The 20,279-nt window shown below is 36.7% G+C and overlaps 1 protein-coding gene across 1 annotated transcript in view; it reads left to right on the top strand.

Annotated features, from left to right (window-relative positions):
• Positions 1–20,279, top strand: part of bug (thioredoxin domain-containing protein bug) — a 158,168-nt gene that overhangs the window by 44,670 nt on the left and 93,219 nt on the right. Inside the window, exon 4 of the mRNA XM_067138430.2 lies at positions 11,568–11,770. Within this exon, the coding sequence (XP_066994531.2) occupies positions 11,568–11,770 (203 nt within the window). The remainder of the gene's footprint in view (positions 1–11,567; positions 11,771–20,279) is intronic.

The raw sequence follows: 20,279 nt of genomic DNA, 5'->3' as shown, positions 1-20,279 counted from the left end.
GATTTTAATGTTTACTTTTGCTACTAGCGCATTCAGTTTATTGTTTCATGTTGTAATCATTATTCAGATGACTGCTTCTGGTAGCTCTCGTACCTTGTATTTTCGCGACGATTTGGTTGACACGCGAGTGTTTATTTCTGTGTAAATGCGGTTACACTTTTCTATAGCCGTGTTTTTGAGAGGCAATCTCGTTATTTCAATAAAATAGTTAGTGACAGGAAGCCATTGATAAGTTAGCTCTGATATTTCATAATATGTGAAGTGGAGGATGATCAAAAGATCGAGCAAAGTGAATAGCAATATCCCTGATGATCTGCGTTGAAAATGGAAATGTGATATTTGGACCATGTCATGAACAGTGTCGTAAGAAATAGAGATGTGAACGACAGATATTTCGCCCGCCTGATACGAGCGAGGCCGTATTATGAGTTACTACGTCGAGAATATTGATGAATAAATAGAATTGAGAGATGAATAATTTAACCGAGAGTGTTAAATATATGACGACATGTGAGGTGGTCGTAGGTGTAAAGCCTGTATTGTTTCAAAATAGTTTCCAGGGAAAATAGATGCTCGGAAAATATTCAAGCTAGAGCATGAGGTAATGTGTGAACAGAGCGACGAATCAATGTGTATTTTGACAGTCATGTAGAATCATGGATGACATGTAATACCAGTAATTATTGTCCGTAAAGGTTGCATAGTGTCGTGGCCAGACATTTTTTTTGTCTGAGGTTAGAAGATTGCCATCAAATTCACATATTGTGTTACTTGAAGCAGGGTAGATTTTTCTTTATACTCCGATATTTGCGCTTTTTATCCTTTTTTTAACTTTCAGCAGGCAGCGATTTTTGGGATCTAGATTTTGTTATTATTATCCTTTCATTGTGTACATTTTATCACCATAGTATTGTAGAATCTGCTCATACGTGAATTGTTTGTATTTGATTTATGTAAATAAAATAGTTGTAGTCAGGTTATTATTTTTGATTTCAGTAATTTTGGAGCAGTGTATCTCCATTGACATGTTCATTTATGTAAATAAGATTTCATGTGTTAGGGTAAGAGATCATCGATTAGTTCATAGTCAAAACCGTAGTAGTGGTATGCTCATACCAGACAGTCAGTAATTACCAAGCCTTAGAAATCCACTACATTTCAGTTAGGAGAATGAAGCGATCTTTAATAAGCAGTTGTATCATAAGTGCCGCAAATGAATTATATAAATGAGATGGGATCTGCCTCCATCTAGTGGTGGTACCACAAATATGAATTCGTAATGAAAATGCAGGCAGCGGCAAATTAAGTAAAGTTAATAATGTAAAGGGATCGCTTTCATTTGAGATGTAAACATGAGGCACTTGGCCTAATTAATTTTAGTATTTTAAGAGGTCCAGGCTATCACAGTCATGCAAGTGAGGTTTAACTAATTAAATGAGTGATTGTAGCACTCAGGTTCATGTTTCGATAAATTTTCTTGGTTTCAGCCACGAGTAGTTTTAAAATGTGGCAATGGTTATGTGGTAGATGAAGTACGATGTTCATGGTTGTTTTGTTTTTCTTTCTTTCTTTCTTTCTTTTATTTGTTACACATGGTTAGTGCATTCCATGATTATATTAGAGTTGGGTGTTTCCCAACTGAATTTGAATATGGGTTAAATATTTGATAAACACCTCTGAGACAGTGTCGATTGGATGACTTAACCAATTAATTAATTAATCTACGCAAGTTTATTTTGAAAGACATTTCCAATGTATTACAAATCAGTTATTCAAATGAGGTGGTATTTCTGACCAGTGTTTTGAATTTGTTCACGTCATCGTCATGGAGACAGTGCTTCGATGTAATCTAGAATATTTAATTTGATCGACCTTCAGTCAAAATTTATTGAGGCAGATAATTGAGTTATTGTAATGCAGATCTTTTGATTGTTTTAAATTTTAATTTCATTTCACTTTGTTTTTATTTTCACCAGTTACTTTCAATTTTACACTTTGCACGTTGTTCAATAAATCAGTTTATTTATTTAAATTTTAATTCAGTCTTTGGGTACCGTCATTTATAGTTTAGTTTACCCCATCTTTCATTTCCTCACCCCCCCGATTCGACGTGTGGCCCATCAACCCGTGGGATATTTGGGACGCACCACCTCTGAGGAAGAAGAGTCTACATGCAGCGGTAGTTTTTTTTTTTTTTAATGTCATTATTTACAGGAGCAGCCGGCGCACATATCAAGAAAGAAGACCACCGCATTGGGTGCCTTTACAAGGGCACAATACATACATACATACATACATACATACATACATACATACATTATCATTATAGACTGTTATGCTTTTCAGCGTTCAGTCTGCAAGCCTCTGTGAATTTACTAAACGTCACCACAATCCTCGATTTGCAACTAGTGTTGTGGCCTCATTTAGTTCTATACCTCTTATCTTTAAATTGTTAGAAACAGAGTCTAACCATCGTCATCTTGGTCTACCTCTACTTCTCTTACCCTCCATAACAGCCCATTATTCTCCTAGGTAACCTATCCTCCTCCATTCCCCTCACATGACCCCACCACCAAAGCCGGTTTATGCGTACAGCTTCATCCATCGAGTTCATTCCTAAATTAGCCTTTATCTCCTCATTCCGAGTACCCTCCTGCCATTGTTCCCACCTGTTTGTACCAGCAATCATTCTTGCTACTTTCATGTCTGTTACTTCCAACTTATGAATAAGATATCCTGAGCGTTATATCATAAAACATTTCGATAGCTGAAAAACAAATACCTCCTTATAAAGTTCTAGAAAGGATATAAAATATTCTATATACAGTTATGTACATTTCTATCTCCTGGCATTGTTAAATGCTTGTAACTGTGCTTAAAATTAACAGTAGCATCAAGTTTCAAATAAAATCTCCTTTTTTAATTATATCTAAACAACTGTTAAAAATAGACTACTGACCTTGGAACGATATATAAAACCTTTTAAACATTTTGTCTAGAGAGATCTTAGCAAGAATACACAGTCAGCTAATTTTGTTCTAGAGTATTGATATATTATATAAATGGGTAGAAGACTATTTTATTGCCCAATTTTGTAAAAAAAAAAAAAAAAAAAAAAAAAGTTCCTCGTGGATTATGATCAATGAGCCATCATATATTTGTTGGATTGTTTAGTGTGGAATTAAAAACTTTCATGGCATATATCTTGCATGGATTTTACTGAAATAGTTTGACTTAGTGGTGTGTACAATAGTTTTAAATCTATATTTCAGTATTATATTCAATAATGTGAGGTGAACTTGAGACCGTAAGTTGACAGGCGAGATTTTGTGAAAAACAATGTTTTCAGGTGGATAATTGTAACTCTGGAAAGATCTCGAATCAAACGGACCTAAAAGAAAAATTTTGAACTTTATGTTAGTAGGACAAAAACGGGGACCAAGGAAAGTTCTAGGCATATAGGATAGAAACTCACCTCAAGCACTACGTTCACAAGCGAGGAGTTAAAAAGGAACTGCTGAGCAGAATGTCAGGCAACAAGCCGCAAGCTTCAGCGGGGAATCGGGGCATGCCCAGTAGGGGGAGGGGAGGTCGTGGAAACAGGCGAGCACAGGTCAGGGGAGCGTGGATTCCGGTAGGGGTAATTTGCCAGCGTGTTGCATACTGTTTTATATATTGGTTGATCTTTTGGAATTTTAAGATTGTTAATAACTGAAATAAGTATATCAAATAGGATGGTAAGCTTTTCTGAAAGATCAGTAAGATTAAAATTAGGGTTGTAGTATTGGTCCAAAAGAATGAAACATTGCTCCGTTAGGTCTAAAAGAAGACCTTTATTCATTATTTCGACGATGTCTATATCATTGTTGATGCCATAGAAGCTGTGTTTGTAATCATGTGTATGCTGTCCTATTGCTGAGAATCTTTTGTATTTGATAGCATTAACGTGTTCGTTATATCTGATTTTGAAGGATCTCCCTGTTTGCCCAATATATACGCTGGAACAGTCATTGCAGTGAAATCTGTAAACGCCTGACTTATCAAAAGGGTTGGAAACATTAACACGGCTAGAGTTATGGAAAGTATCAAGATTTCTGTTGTTGGTTTTAAAGGCGATTTTAGTATTTTTCTTTTTGAATATGTTGGTTACTCGGTAAATGTTAGTGTTAAATGTAAAGGTTACATATGTTTCTGATTTAGTTTTTTCATTCTGTGAATTGGTTCTGGGTTGGTGTTTAAACTTATGTATTATACTTTCTATAAAACTATGATTAAAACCATTATGAAGCGCAATACTACATATAGTATTGAGTTCTTTGTTTAGATCTGCTTTTGACATGGGTACATTGTAGGCACAGTGTACTATGCTGTTATAGGTGGCACGCTTATGGCTAGTGGGATGTAAGGAGTCTTGTTGGATGGGTATAGCTGTATGTGTTGGTTTCCTGTAGATTTTATATTTAAAAGCTGGTAATAGTTAAGTCTAAAAAACTGAGGGCCTTATCAACTTCGGATTCTACAGTATAGTGAACTTAATATCTGTATCGATGTCATTGAGGTGTGCTAGGGTGGTAGATGCATCGGTGATAGGTTGATCCATGATAATGAATGTATTGTCTACGAACCTAGACAATAAGATTATGTTGTTAAATTTCTTGTCTTTTTATATTTTAAGAAATCAAGATATATGTTGGCTAGAATGCCGGATGCCAGTGAACCCATGGCTAGTCTGTCCTGTTTGTATATTACCTTATCAAACATGAAATAATTATTGCTAGTTAGAAATTTCAAAATGAGCATAAAGTCCGCTATTTCAAGTTGACTAAGCTGGCTATAAGAAGGTAGGTTTTTTAAAATAATTGTATAACTTTTTCCGGTTTAATATTTGTATACATGTTGGTGATATCGAAAGAATGCATTATATGATATGGTTGTAATTTAAAGTTATCCAATCGTTGGATTAAATCAAGGGTGTTTTCAATGGATTTGTTTGCCTGAAAAGTGTAATGCTTACTCAGAAACTGTTGAATAAATTGAGCTGTTTTATAAAGTGGACTCGGTTAGGTGACACCGTTTGACGTAAGAAAATGGAAATGTTTGCCACAAACCTCTGAAGTGATGCTATTACAATTTTTAAGAATGAAAGTAAATATGCGTGTTCAGACTATTGGAATTAGAAAATACATGCTAATGAGTAAGCTGCCGCTTGAAAAATATCCACGAAAATCTTTAAACGAACCAAATGCTGTTTCATACCGATGTTAATGTGTTTTTATGTGAGTTTGGTATCTTTAAGTAAAATTCTTTCAAGAATAAAATTTACTGAGTCCGCCTATTCAATATAATTATATTCTGTAGTGATTAAATCCTACATGAATTACATATACTAATTAGGTACATGTTTCTCCCTAATGATAGAACTTGAAAGAATTTTTCTTATTGTTATCTTCAATACAGAACAGATATGAAAATAGTTACTTGTAATTTGGTGTCTTCCCTGAATTGTATGGAAAATCACGTGTAACATTATAAGAACAATCTTAAACCGAAGCAGGTTTGCATTCACCGACAAAAATCTGTCAAAATGAAGCACAAACTGTAACTACAGTACAGTGTGTAGGGTTGATATATCCTTGTTTTATTGCTGTCACTGTGTAAATAATGTGTGAAGGTACAATTTATGTTAATACAGGCAAAGATCTCTGGTAAAGGTGTGCTTTTTACTGAAATCTTAATTTAGGGTAAGCCCCCATTTAAGGTTAAAAAATCATGTCCCTGTAAAAACATTAAAAAGGGGTTCTACTGTATTATCGCAACGAATATGCTACACACCAGGGTAATCCCTCAAGCACTAAAACAAACTAGGATTGTATTGATTTGCAGAGGTGGCAAAACTACCGACCCTTGAAACTGGAGGCCCCTGACAATTTGCTCTGTGATTCGTCATGTGATAGAGAAAGTTCTCAACTGAAGACTTCGAGAATTCGTCAGCCTTAACGACAATCGGAGAGGATTTACAAACTCCTCAGGTATGCACATCAGTTCAGCCGTACTTGATTCGATTCTTCGTGATGCTAAGTCTAAAAGAAACTTGAATTGTCTGTCATATTTCTGGCCTTTCAGAAGGTGTTTGACGACATAGGCCATAGATACCTAGAGAAAACCTTAAAGGCATCACAAGTTCCCTCTAAGCTCAGTATTCTTGTCATTAATTTACAAACAGACAACATTATAAGGATTCAAACATGAAGAGGATCATCACAACCCATTGTTATGAAAAGAGGTGTCATGTAAGTCAATCACCTACGCTATTCAGTCTCTCAATAAATCATGTAATGAATTAATTGAGTGAAAATTCAGTGACATCTCACTATGGCTTTCGGTTTAGTCCTGAACTAGAGCTGTTAACAGTCACGTGGTATGCAGATGACATATCGCCAGTAATAGCAGCATTGGTACTTGCAAACTGTGCTGTCCAACTGTTCAGCGAGATAGGTCTTCGTATTGTTTGTCCAACCCTTGTCCTGTTTGTCTACAGGGCGGGGTATGAAATGAGATGAATCTGTCGTGGCTGTTTTTATGACCGGATGCCCTTCCTGACATCAACCTCATCAGAGGAGTTAATGAGATGAAATGAATGACATGATATAGGATAATATGAAGGATGAGGGTGAAAGCCAGTGCCGGCACATAGCTCTTTAGCTCCTACCGAATAGCGCCCAGGGGTCTGCTGAAGGCTTAACGTTCCCATCCGATGGATGAATCACCATGTGCCCGTTCGCACGTCCACGACAGATTACAAAATGGCGCCGACCGAGCAAGGAATAGTCACCTGCTATGATGTCTCAGAGGGCCATATACTTCATGGAATGGTCATGTATTCGAGTAAAACGGACAGTGGACGGTCTACAGTATTGTTTTCAAAAAAATAGAAAGAACATTATTATTTAAAAACTTCATCTTGAATTTTCACGACATCGAGAGCGGACGCAATTACCGTCATCGGAATATTTCTTTTGGAGAAGCAAAGGATCGCGTATAAGAAAAGAAAGAATACAACGATTGAATAAGAATAAAGTATAAGTCTTCGCCAAAAATTCAAAATCAGTTGAGACGAAAATAAACGTATTGAAGTCGTTACGTAAGAAATCACGGATACGTCGAAGAGCTACGAGGAAAAATAAAAATAAATTAAATTAAGGAAACGACGTCAGAGAAGAATAGTAAAATGGCTGTATATTGCAATATTATCTTCAACTTTGAGACTGTCAAGAAGATGATCAAGATGATGTGCTAAATTCGCATGATGGACCGACCTGGGAACATTTCATCTTACCATACGACCAGGAAATGACGAGCAAAGCGACGGTAACCATCCGACCGAGCCACGACGAAGGAAGGCGTAGGGTAACCAGATAGTACTACCAGAACGAAGGAGCGGATGACGTTCCAGATGTCTAACCCGTGACTGAACCGAAGACCCATCTACATCCAATGGGAATTGAACAGCTGGACCAGGGAGAACCATGAGCGAGCTAAGTCATTCATAACATTTTATTGCATAATTTTTGGTTTGCTTACACATGTACCTTAGGTATGTGCTGATGGCTAATTATAGACCGATAATATGGCAATGCAAGTGTTGATTACCAACGATGTTTGAGATAATTAAGTCATAGTTACGATTTAATAACATAGCAAAGTTATGCTATATCGACCAGAATACTTGTGGGAAGCGTGAGGTTTGAAGAGAAATGTGAAACAGCTGATTGAAATGACATACTGGGAGATTATAGAGATTTCACTGAAGTAATGCATAAAGTTGACGTCACGAATGGTTGTGCGCGGTGTAGAAAGAAACATGGAAATACGCATTTGTTAGGTTCAAAGAAAGGGCATTGAACTCGTCTGTAGGTTATGAGAATATGCGACTTGTAAAATTATTAAGAAGCAGTGTGGTATTGTAACGTAGTCGTCAAGTTGGGAACGCGATATATTATTATGGAGGCTACGGTGTTTATATTAGAGTGATGTGGTAATGAGTATATGAATATGGTAATTGGATGAAAGTTTCGAGTTATGTATAGTGATTTGAGAAGGTTTTACGCGATGTTGAGCCATCGTGTACCTGCAAGTTAAGTTGTGCCACACTGCAAGTTTATTTTATGATTTATTTGCGTAAGAGTGCCCACACCGCTGGAGCTACACAAGCCAAGGTACGAACTGGATTTATTAGTATAGATGTATGCTCGTGACGTAATTGTATTTCAGTGTAGATGTCTTATTATGAATATTAGAATACTACGACTTTGAATAGCTGGAGTTAACCAGAAGCATTACGACACCGATATATATGAGATTATGTTTTTCCAAACCTCGCAGCTTAGCGCTTCCATATTAATTGCAAGAGAGTAAAGTACCTTGCATTGTGGTTGAATGTTATTGAAAGATAACTATTAAAAGGGACATTGAACCTATAAGGGCATGTGTGAGACAGCCAAAGATTATGCTGAAGTTAGGTAGATAGCTAGATTGATTAATTTTCTCTGTTTTGAACGTACATTTCTTTAACGAACTTCAGCTAGGGAAAGGCTAGAGTAGGAGCCGTATTTAACTGGCACTAGGAAAAAATGCCTTAGTTCGTAAGTAGTTTCCATGCACAACGAGATCGTTGCAACAAAAATCATGATTTCGGATTTTACTAAAACTTAACTTCATATGCTCAGATCTATTTTCGATTTCCTATAATTCATTCAGAACTACTTAAACGAATTCCAATTTATTCACATTTAACTTATTAGTGTATTTGAGAGGCATTGCGGCTGGATATTGTATCCAAGTGAGACTGTTTAAATAAGACTAAAGAAAGTGAACTATCAGAACGAGTTTATTGTATCGATGTTAAAATTATATTTCAAATCCGAGGTGGACCTCAGATGTGTCCAGTGATCTATTGAAAATGTGTAAATATTGAATTTCAACTTCACAAAGGAACTGATCATTTTAAATAATTTAAATACTGAATATTAATTTTATTTATTATACGAGCCAGCGCTGACTCATTTTCCATACATATTTCCAGTCAAACTTGAATAATGCGTTGCATAATATGCAAATTAGTAACTTAATAATTTATTAATAAATATCTTGTTATTTTTCTATAATTGCTGGTATCATGAGTTCTTTAATTACTGACTAGATTGTAAGTTAATTAATAGCTAAGAAAGGTACCGAGTAATTAAATGTTCATTTAACCATGGTAAGTTCTCTCATAGTCAATATTCTGATAAGGTTGTCGGCGATGATTATCATTATGTCGTGAGTAACGACAGGTATCACCCGTGAGTTGGAATTCTCTTGGACTCACGTAAAGCGAATTCTACAGTAGGATTACATGTCTTACTTACCATAAGTAAACCCTGAGGTATCTGCTGAGCGACTCCATTTCGTCAAATAGGCTGCCCAACGACAAGTTAGAAAATGGAGGTATCGGGCAAAGAATGTTTAATCCGAGTGGTTACAACCATCAACAGCGCCATATGCCCTCACTCCATATGAGCACTGCGGAGAGGTTTGGAATTTAATCCAGACTTTTGGCACACAATCTCACGACTAGAAATTGTATCCCACCACCTCCCCCACCCTACTGGCCAACATTCTGACAGTGAAATTTTTTCGACAAACGAGCCTTGAACTGGCTAACCATGGTGTCGGCCATTTAGACTTCAGCGCCTTAACGATCATGGCCACCAGGCAGGCTCAGGTCTTGATATTAACACAACAAATTCAAGGGGATATGCATTGAGAAGGGTTAACTGCATGAGGTGAACCTAGCCATCACACCTATGAAAGAAATAAAATGCTAAACGAAAAATGACTTGATTCGCTACCTTGGCATTAACTATTCACAAGAGATAGTATTCAACTCAGAGGATGTACTGAAACATTTACAGTCAACTGTGGAGTTCCTCGTATCTTCGCCACTTTTACAAGTGGATCAGAAGTTCTCCGTCTTGAACATCTCAATATTCCCAGGTCTAATATATTCTTCACAAACAGTTTCTCCTAACAAAATCCCGCAAAGTTTCATTAAAGATTCAGGCATCTTGATGAGAGGGACTCTAAAAGAACTGCTACAACTGCCTGCCGATGTCGCCAGTGATATGATAATGTGGACACAAAATAGAAAGGCTGGGGTCTATTTTGTTTAGCCTGGGAAGTCCTATTGCAACATATCCATACATGCAAGATTCTTTAGCTCACCGATAATCACATCCTTAATAGGTACAACTAGAAATTTCCCTCAAGAAACTTCTGACCGTCTTACATCATTTGGTATTACAGACTGTGAACGAATTCTGGCCAAGTGGCTCGGGAGAGTTGACACAAGCAAAATAAGACCAGAGCTACAACTCAAAGCGTTCGCAAACTGGAGTAATAATCCTCATAAAGGTAAGGGAGTGAGTAATCCTTTATAAGCAACATTCTCCAGCTAACAAATGGATTAGTGACCACAAGGAATGGAGAGAAGCGATCAAGGTGACTGCAAATGTGTCAGCCATATGCTTTGTACCAGGTAGATCTCAGGACAGTAACCTCTGTCGACATTGTCATCGTCGTTGCGCATGTCCAGTCCACATGATGAACTGCTGCGCAATTCTCGCCATCATACCATCAGACCCCTGATTGCTGAAGGGCCAAGACTGAAAAGCTATGCAACCATTGAGGATGTGCATGGTCTTTCAACTGATGAAAGCTACAGACAAACGGACTTCATCGCCATCAAACCTCACACATCAGTAAGCTACATAATCGAGCCAACTATCTGGTTTGATTACAGGCTATAAATCTCATGTTTAATCCGTGTTGTTGACGGTGGAACTTTTTACAAATTGTCAGATTGTATTCATTTATCCTCCTGATCAATACATTAATTAAATACAATTTGAAAATTTGTAAAAATATCTGGTTTGAGATAAATGAAAACCAACCTGAAGAATTTGACCTTGAAAAAAGACAAATCTATGAAACCACAATACTGTCCTACAAAGCCAAATACAAGCTCGAGTCCATGAGCATCACTGGCCTCATGATTGGTGCTCAAGGGACTATTACGCAGCTATGCATGGGCTTCATGAAAAGATTTGGACTAAGTGCTGACCTTCTGCACCCAATTGTGTCAACCGCATTAAAGGGATCAATAATCATTTGCAGAAACCACACCTATAGACCATAACAACCTCCTTGAAGCTACCCTGTTTTCAATTAAATATTAAATTGTTGTGAAATAATATCTTTGTCCTTGTAACAGCCTGCAAGTGTTGTAGGAAAATATCTAAAGAAATAAACACAAAATATTTTCCATTTTACCTTTGAATGTGCCCATACCATCTGAACCCAGTTTCTTTTACTTTCTCCAAGATTTTCACCATCTTAATCCTTCCTCTCACTACTTCACACACTCTGTCCACTTTTATGCATCCACTGGCAAACCAAAACATAACATTTCAATTTTGTTTGAAAATAGGTAAATCATTGCTATTTAATATTGTAATATTCTTTTTCAGTTGGTTAATTCTACCAGACTGATGAGCATTTTGATCACCGAGTCTAATGTAACAAGTAGAAGATCAGTGGCCGAATGTACAACTGTATTGTTCTACGCCCGCTACTGTCCATTTAGCTGTATGGCAGCTCCGCATTTCAATGCTCTTCCTCGTGCTTTTCCTGACATAAAAATGGTTGCAGTGGATGCTATGAAACATCCCAGGTAAGAGTTGGAAAATGTGCATGTTTATATCTGATACTACAGTAAAATACCAGTATAACAAAATTTTGGGGACCTCTGAAATTAATTTGTTATGCTGAAATTTTGTTATTTCTTAAGAACTCGCCTAGTATTATATCCGTTAGTTATTGTTGTTTTTAGGGGCGGAACTACGAGATCATCTGCCATGTTGTATCAGCTGCAGGATCTATATAACTTCAAAATACCACTATAATAATAAGATTTACAGTACTGACAGATGTTTTGAGAAAATCTTTTTTTACATTGTACCAGCAAGTCTACACATTGTTCCAGAACCTCATTTTTTGTTAAGTCTGTGATTTTCTTCTGAACAGATCCAGACACAAAAGCTCGTTCCAAATAGTCACCAACCACTGCACATGAATTTAAAACAGATTCTGGCACATCACTTCGTGACACAAGAAAACCTTGAAGGTTACATACCATGTTCATTGACTGCTGAAGAGTCAAGCTCTGTCGATCACAATCATTTTGGGGGTTGTCTTCCTCTTCCTCCTCATCGCATGGATCTCTATCATTCATATAATGTCCTCCACAATTTCCTCATTGGTGATTTCTTTGTGGACTATTACATCACTGTCTACATTGATGTAAGTCATAAATGAAAGAGAAGTTCCACCTAATCAATACTATTTTATTGTCACATGTAGGACCGGTTTCAACCTCTCAAAAGGTCATCCTCAACTACACTAGAATTGCATTTTCATATTATGCCTCATATTGAGAGCTAATGACATACTCTAGAATTCAACGATTTTAAAGTGGTTATACCCATGTTGAGAATTTCAATATTATACAATTACAAAAATTAATTGCTCTTATTACACTCAATGTACATATGTGAGAAACTAATATGAGTTCGTCTTTTCTTTAATGTGATGAGTATGTCAGAGTATTTTTTAAACATAGGTATTTGCCTAGTCAGTTTAATTGATCTCCAATCTTTTGAATATTTAGTCCTGTATGAAATGAACTTAATTGAACAATTGTAAAATGATCAGTATTATAGTTGTTTTAACAATAATTTACACTAAATGTAGAGATATACATGTTGATAGTTTAATAAAACAAATGACTAGCCAAAATAAAACATTAGAAATATAGTTCAACGTGCTTGACTGCACTGTTGATTGTCTAATGCGGCAGGTAATATTGGTTCTTGCGTTGTACAGTTCGGGTTATATTAGAATAATAAGAAGTTAGCACATAAACAAACACTTAAACACATTAAAACAATAAAAGTCACAATAAAAATTAGTGGACATAGTTTAACTTAATTGCACTGTTGACTGTCTCAAGCGGCAGATAATAGTAGTTCTTGCATTGTTGCAGTGCGTATTATGTTAGAATTATGTGAAATAGCTCATAAGCAAAACTCTTAAACACATTAAAACATTAAAATCACTGTAATGTGCGTTGGATGTAAACTTCAGTTGACAGTCCAAATTAATAAGAGACAGACACTTTCTTATGTTGTTTGCAAGTTTTAAGCTTAAATTATTGTAATCATTGCCAGTATGTATTGAATATTACTCAACCACTTCCCAATTTAGTATTTGTAACTTTTGGATAATCTATTTGTTTGACGTTGATTAATGTTCTAGAAATTGTTCACTTTTTGAATCCAAGGTCGTTAATGGTGGCTCTTTCCTTTCTTATGATGGTGAATATCTGCAAGTCGAAATGATTGAATTAGAAATTCTGATTGAAATAAAAGTTGAATACTAGTGTGAGTTCTATGAAATTTACTTACTGCTGTGGGGTGGTTGAGATGTTTGCTGTTTGGCTGTTGATAATGTTGTCGGCTGTTGTGGAGGGGTTGGAGAAGTGTGTGGGGGAAGCCTTGTTGTGTGTATGGGCGGGGCCGGGTGTGTCTGCTATCTGCGCTATGGCTTGCGTATGACGCTGTTTGTTAACTAATTTGATGTAATCATTCTTTACAATTTGATATAATTTTATTAAATAAAATGTTGGTTTTCTCAGTTAGTTCGTTGATATTATAATTGGGATTTGTATATTGATCAAATGTTATGTATAACTCCTCGTATGTATTAAGCAAAGGGCCTTTCGGATTTGTATTTAATATTTTCAAATCATTATCTAAATCCGTAAAATTATGTTTGTAATTGTGCATGTGCTGTCCTATTGCAGAGAAATTATTATGCCTAATAGCGTTGACATGTTCATTATACCTTATCGCAAAATTTCTTCCAGTATGCCCTATGTAACTTGTTAGGCAGTTGTTACATCTAATTCGATATACTCCTGATTGAAAATATTTGTTGTTATTGTTGACTGATTTGGTATTATGTATAATATGCCTGCTGTTATGTGTAGTTCTGAAAGCTATTTTGAGATTATGCTTCTTAAAGACATTAGATAGAGAATATATGCACGTGTTATTAAAAGTGAAAGTTGCGTAATCTTTTCTAGGTTTATCTGGTTTCAGCAGTGTAGTTTTGGGACGGGATTCGATCTTACGAATAATGGAATTTATCATCTCTTTTTTATAACCATTTTTTCTGGCTATTTCATGAATTAATTGTAACTCTTCGTTGAGGTCTGTTTTTTATAACGATAAATTAAAGGCTCTGTAAATCATGCTTTGGTATGCTGCTTTCTTATGGGAGTCAGGATGAACGGAGTCCGTCTTTATAGTATTTATTGTGTGAGTGGGTTTGCGGTAAATTTTGAACGTCAGGTGTTTTTCATGGCTAGTAATCGTCAGATCAAGATAGTTTAGCTTACAATTAAACCCACTCACACAATAAATACTATAAAGACGGACTCCGTTCATCCTGACTCCCATAAGAAAGCAGTATACCTAAGCATGATTTACAGAGTCTTTAATTTACCATAATCAAAAACAGACCTCAACGAAGAGTTACAATTAATTCATGGAATAGCCAGAAAAAATGGTTATAAAAAAGAGATGATAAATTCCATTATTCGTAAGATCGAATCCCGTCCCAAAACTACACTGCTGAAACCAGATAAACCTAGAAAAGATTATGCAACTTTCACTTTTAATAACACGTGCATATATTCTCTATCTAATGTCTTTAAGAAGCATAATCTCAAAATAGCTTTCAGAACTACACATAACAGCAGGCATATTATACATAATACCAAATCAGTCAACAATAACAACAAATATTTTCAATCAGGAGTATATCGAATTAGATGTAACAACTGCCTAACAAGTTACATAGGGCATACTGGAAGAAATTTTGCGATAAGGTATAATGAACATGTCAACGCTATTAAGCATAATCATTTCTCTGCAATAGGACAGCACATGCACGATTACAAACATAATTTTACGGATATAGATAATGATTTGAAAATATTAAATACAAATCCAGAAGGCCCTTTGCTTAATATATACGAGGAGTTATACATAACATTTGATCAATATACAAATCCCAATTATAATATCAACGAACTAACTGAGAAAACCAACATTTTATTTAATAAAATTATATCCCAATTGTAAAGCATGATTACATCAAATTAGTTAACAAACAGCGTCATACGCAAGCCATAGCGCAGACAGCGGACACTCCCGGCCCCGCCCATACACACAACAAGGCTTCCCCCACACACCCCTCCAACCCCTCCACAACAGCCGACAACATTATCAACAGCCAAACAGCAAACATCTCAACCACCCCACAGCAGTAAGTAAATTTCATAGAACTCACACTAGTATTCAGCTTTTATTTCAATCAGAATTTCTAATTCAATCATTTCGACTTGCAGATATTCACCATCATAAGAAAGGAAAGAGCCACCATTAACGACCTTGGATTCAAAAAGTGAACAATTTCTAGAACATTAATTAACGTCAAACAAATAGATTATCCACAAGTTACAAATACTAAATTGGAAAGTGGTTGAGTAATATTCAATACATATTGGCAATGATTACAATAATTTAAGCTTAAAACTCGCAAACAACATAAGAAAGTATCTGTCTCTTATTAATTTGGACTGTCAACTGAAGTTTACATCCAACGCACATTACAGTGATTTCAATGTTTTAATGTGTTTAAGAGTTTTGCTTATGAGCTATTTCACATAATTCTAACATAATACGCACTGCAACAATGCAAGAACTACTATTATCTGCCGCTTGAGACAGTCAACAGTGCAAGTAAGTTAAACTATGTCCACTAATTTTTATTGTGACTTTTATTGTTTTAATGTGTTTAAGTGTTTGTTTATGTGCTAACTTCTTATTATTCTAATATAACCCGAACTGTACAACGCAAGAACCAATATTACCTGCCGCATTAGACAATCAAGTTTTTATTTCAATCAGAAATGTTTGATCAATATACAAATCCCAATTATAATATCAACGAACTAACTGAGAAAACAACATTTTATTTAATAAAATTATATCCCAATTGTATAGAATGATTACATCAAATTAGTTAACAAACAGCGTCATACGCAAGCCATAGCGCAGACAGCGGACACTCCCGGCCCCGCCCATACACACAACAAGGCTTCCCCCACACACCCCTCCAACCCCTCCACAACAGCCGACAACATTATCAACAGCCAAACAGCAAACATCTCAACCACCCCACAGCAGTCAAGCATGTTAAACTATATTTACTAATGTTTTATTTTGGCTAGTCATTTGTTTTATTGAACTATCAACATGTATATCTCTACATTTAGTGTAAATTATTGTTAAAACAACTATAATACTGATCATTTTACAATTGTTCAATTAAGTTCATTTCATACAGGACTAAATATTCAAAAGATTGGAGATCAGTTAAACTGACTAGACAAATACCTATGTTTAAAAAATACTCTGACATACTCATCACATTAAAGAAAAGACGAACTCATATTAGTTTCTCACATATGTACATTGAGTGTAATAAGAGCAATTAATTTTTGTAATTGTATAATATTGAAATTCTCAACATGGTTATAACCACTTTAAAATCGTTGAATTCTAGAGTATGTCATTAGCTCTCAATATGAGGCATAATATGTAAATGCAATTCTAGTGTAGTTGAGGATGACCTTTTGAGAGGTCGAAACCGGTCCTACATGTGACAATAAAATAGTATTGATTAGGTGGAACTTCTCTTTCATTTATGACTTGTGGTGACTATCAATACGGAATAAAAAATGAAAAAAAAATTAAATTTATCAATCAAGATACATTGATGAAGTCGGTAAGATGTACGTAGATGGCACATCCAACGTTGTACACAAACACTTCCAATTCTCCTCGGTTTCCACATCATCCAACACTTCACTTTCTGTGACGTCTTCTGTAAAAACCACTCCAGCTTTTCTAAAGCAGTTTGTGATGATGTCTGCATTCAAGGATTTCCATGCAGCATTAAACATCCGCATTGCTTCCAACATGTTGATGTTAATGTCTCTATTCGTGGTAACGTTGCACAGCATTCGACGGACCACACGAGCTCGGTAATGCCGCTTTACTGCATGAATTATACCCTGATCCAGCGGCTGCAGAATTGAAGTTGTATTTGGAGGCAAAAATAAAACTTTTACATGCTCCAAATGGCGTGGCACACAATTATGAGAAGAGCAATTGTCCAATAATAGAGGAATTCTCCTCTTTTCAGCGTTCATCCGACGTTCCAAGTCCAACAACCACTCTTTGAATAGCACAGATGTCATCCATGCCTTAGAGTTGTGCCTGTATTCACAGGGCAGATGTTGCACCCCCGTGAAGCACCTTGGCCTCCCAAACTTCCCAATTATGAGAGGCTTCAGTTTGTCCGTCCCTGTGGAATTGGTGCACAAAAAAGCCGTGATATGTTCTTTTGAACGTTTGCCCCCAAAACACTTATTTCCCTTAAAATCAAGGGTTTTGTTCGGCATTCGTTTAGAAAATAATGCAGTTTTGCCTGCATTATAAATATCCTTTAGTATCCAGTCGCCATGAAGACGCAACTTCCTTCGGGGCATCGTTAGCTTCACCATTTATAATTTTGTGGGATATGCCATATCCCTCCCAGAACCTATGAAGCCAACCAGCACTACCCATAAACTCAGGTGACCCAAGCGAACGTGCGAAAGATCGCGCACGCTCACATAACATTGGGCCATTTATTGGAATGTTTTTACTCTACATTTCCACAAACCACATATAGACGGCTTGGTCCACCTCCTTGTAGTCGGCTGTCCTGATCTTCTTACGCTGTGGACCTAGGGCATCAGCATCAGTGTTTTCCTCTATCTTACTTTTCTGTTTAAAAAAAGTAGAAAGTGTTGCCGGGCTAATGCCATACTTTTTCGCTACATTTCCTTTCTTTCCGCCTTTCCTTACTTCGGCAAGTATATTACGTTTTTCACTCAACGAGAACTGCTGTCGCTTCTGCTTATCCATTTGCGATGATATGAACTTATTTATTTAATGAAATGCACACAAACTTTGCACGTTTAATGATATAACCTTAACAGCAAGAAGAAGTAGTTCTCCAAGAGAGAAAGAGAAAACAAGCAGAAATCAGCCTGGATTTTTATTCAGCTGATGCTATGATTGACCGCAGCTGGACCGGTCCAAATAATGACATGAGAAGTGCTTTGAATAGGCTTTGCGAATTAAATACGAAAAAGAAGCATGCTAACAGCTAATAGAGTGATGTCTTACATTAGATGACGGGCGAAGCATATTTTTTATTCAATAGCGCACAAATGTGCATTCAAAGAAAAATACATTAATTTTTTGCATATTCTAGTGAAGATTTTATTCTCTTGTTGCACTTGCTGAAATGATAGCGATCGCAATGTTTATCAAACAACATACACACACAATCTAGGGGCGGTTCATGAAAGCCTGATCGCCGGCATAGAGGTGAAACCCAAGTACCGTCAGCCTATTCAAAGCACTTCTCATGTCATTATTTGGACCGGTCCAACTGCAGTCAATCATAGCATCAGCTGAATAAAAATCCAGGCTGATTTCTGCTTATTTTCTCTTTCTCTCTTGGAGAACTACTTCTTCTTGCTGCGTATGTGAAAGCTGCATTCTTATTTTCAAATCTTCCAGTCATGATGGTGACATCTTGGAGATGCCCAGTGTTCGTTTCAGAAATCTGGCCTTTACATTTTCAATAGTTCCAAGGTTGGACACTGTTAGTCTTTCCCAAGTAAGTTCCATACCATATGTGAGAACTGAGCGAAGCATATTGGTTACACAAAAGCGATTGCCTTCTCGATCGCGTACGGTGCATATATGGAAAATGGCGATCATATCGTCTGAATAACGAAATAATGTAACAAGAAGAAAATGGTCATAAAACAAGTTGAATTTTGGTTTTAATTTGAGAAAATATGGTCAAACTGGTAAAGAAAATAGCTCAATTTTAATTCATTAAACTGAAACTACGAAATTCGTTAAAGTGAAATATTTTAACATAGGCCTACAACAAATAGGGAAAAAGGAAGGGACCAAAAAAAAATATTCGTTATTTTGAAAATTTCGTTATACTGGTGTTCGTTACAGCGGAATTCTACTGTATATGGTTAACATCTGTAATTAATTATCGCTTGCAAATAACGGCTACATTAATGCAACTAGGAACTTGGAACAAGAACGTACAATTTGTTTGCAAGATCTAGGCATAGAAATGAATGATCGAGTTATGTCCAAAAATAGCTATCTTCCCAATGTAAGGAAGGTCCGACAGATACTATGACACAGAGTAGTTCAGTCATGGACGAAATTGCCGCACAGAGGAAAGGTCGTTGGACTCTTCCAGGGAACAAATGGATAAGAGATCACCGAGGCTTATCCTGTGCGGAATGGAGAGAGGCCATCAAGATGACAGCGAATGTGTGCGCCGCTCGCTCCGTGCCAGGAAGGTCCCCGGACAACACCCTCTGTCGGCGTTGCCACAGAGAGCACGAAACTCTTGCCCATATCCTGGGAGCCTGCCCTCACGGGGAGGTATTGAGAAATTCCCCCCATCATACAATACGACACATGATTGCAACCTCGCTGAGGGATCACGGTGCACGAAGAGGTCTCTGGCCTAGCTACCGACGGGAGTAAAAGGCGTATTGACATGATAGCCTTTCAACCAGCTAGCAAGCAAGGACTAATCTTAGATCCCACAATACGCTTCGAGTCGCACGTTGGCAAGGCCGAAGAGGTGGACGCCAAAAAGAAGTCAATTTACCAGCCAACTGTAAACTACTATAAAGATAAATATCACCTAGACAATATTTCCGTCCATGGACTCATGATCGGAGCTTGAGGCACAATCCCTAAATTTCTTGTACAGCTATGGGATTCTTTCGGTCTCGGCCGGACAAGACTTCACGACATCGCTATCGCCGCAATACGAGGTTCAGTGACCATACTCCGCAATCATCTATATAACATCTGAAGAACCGTATTGCAAATTTATTCCTGAGCCTTGTGGTGATTTTTCTACCTGACACACTAGCAAAGTCAAGAGTA

The sequence above is a fragment of the Anabrus simplex genome, chromosome 1 (genome assembly GCF_040414725.1).
Source record: "Anabrus simplex isolate iqAnaSimp1 chromosome 1, ASM4041472v1, whole genome shotgun sequence".
NCBI lineage: Eukaryota > Metazoa > Arthropoda > Insecta > Orthoptera > Tettigoniidae > Anabrus > Anabrus simplex.
This window is presented reverse-complemented; position numbering and strand designations above follow the sequence as displayed.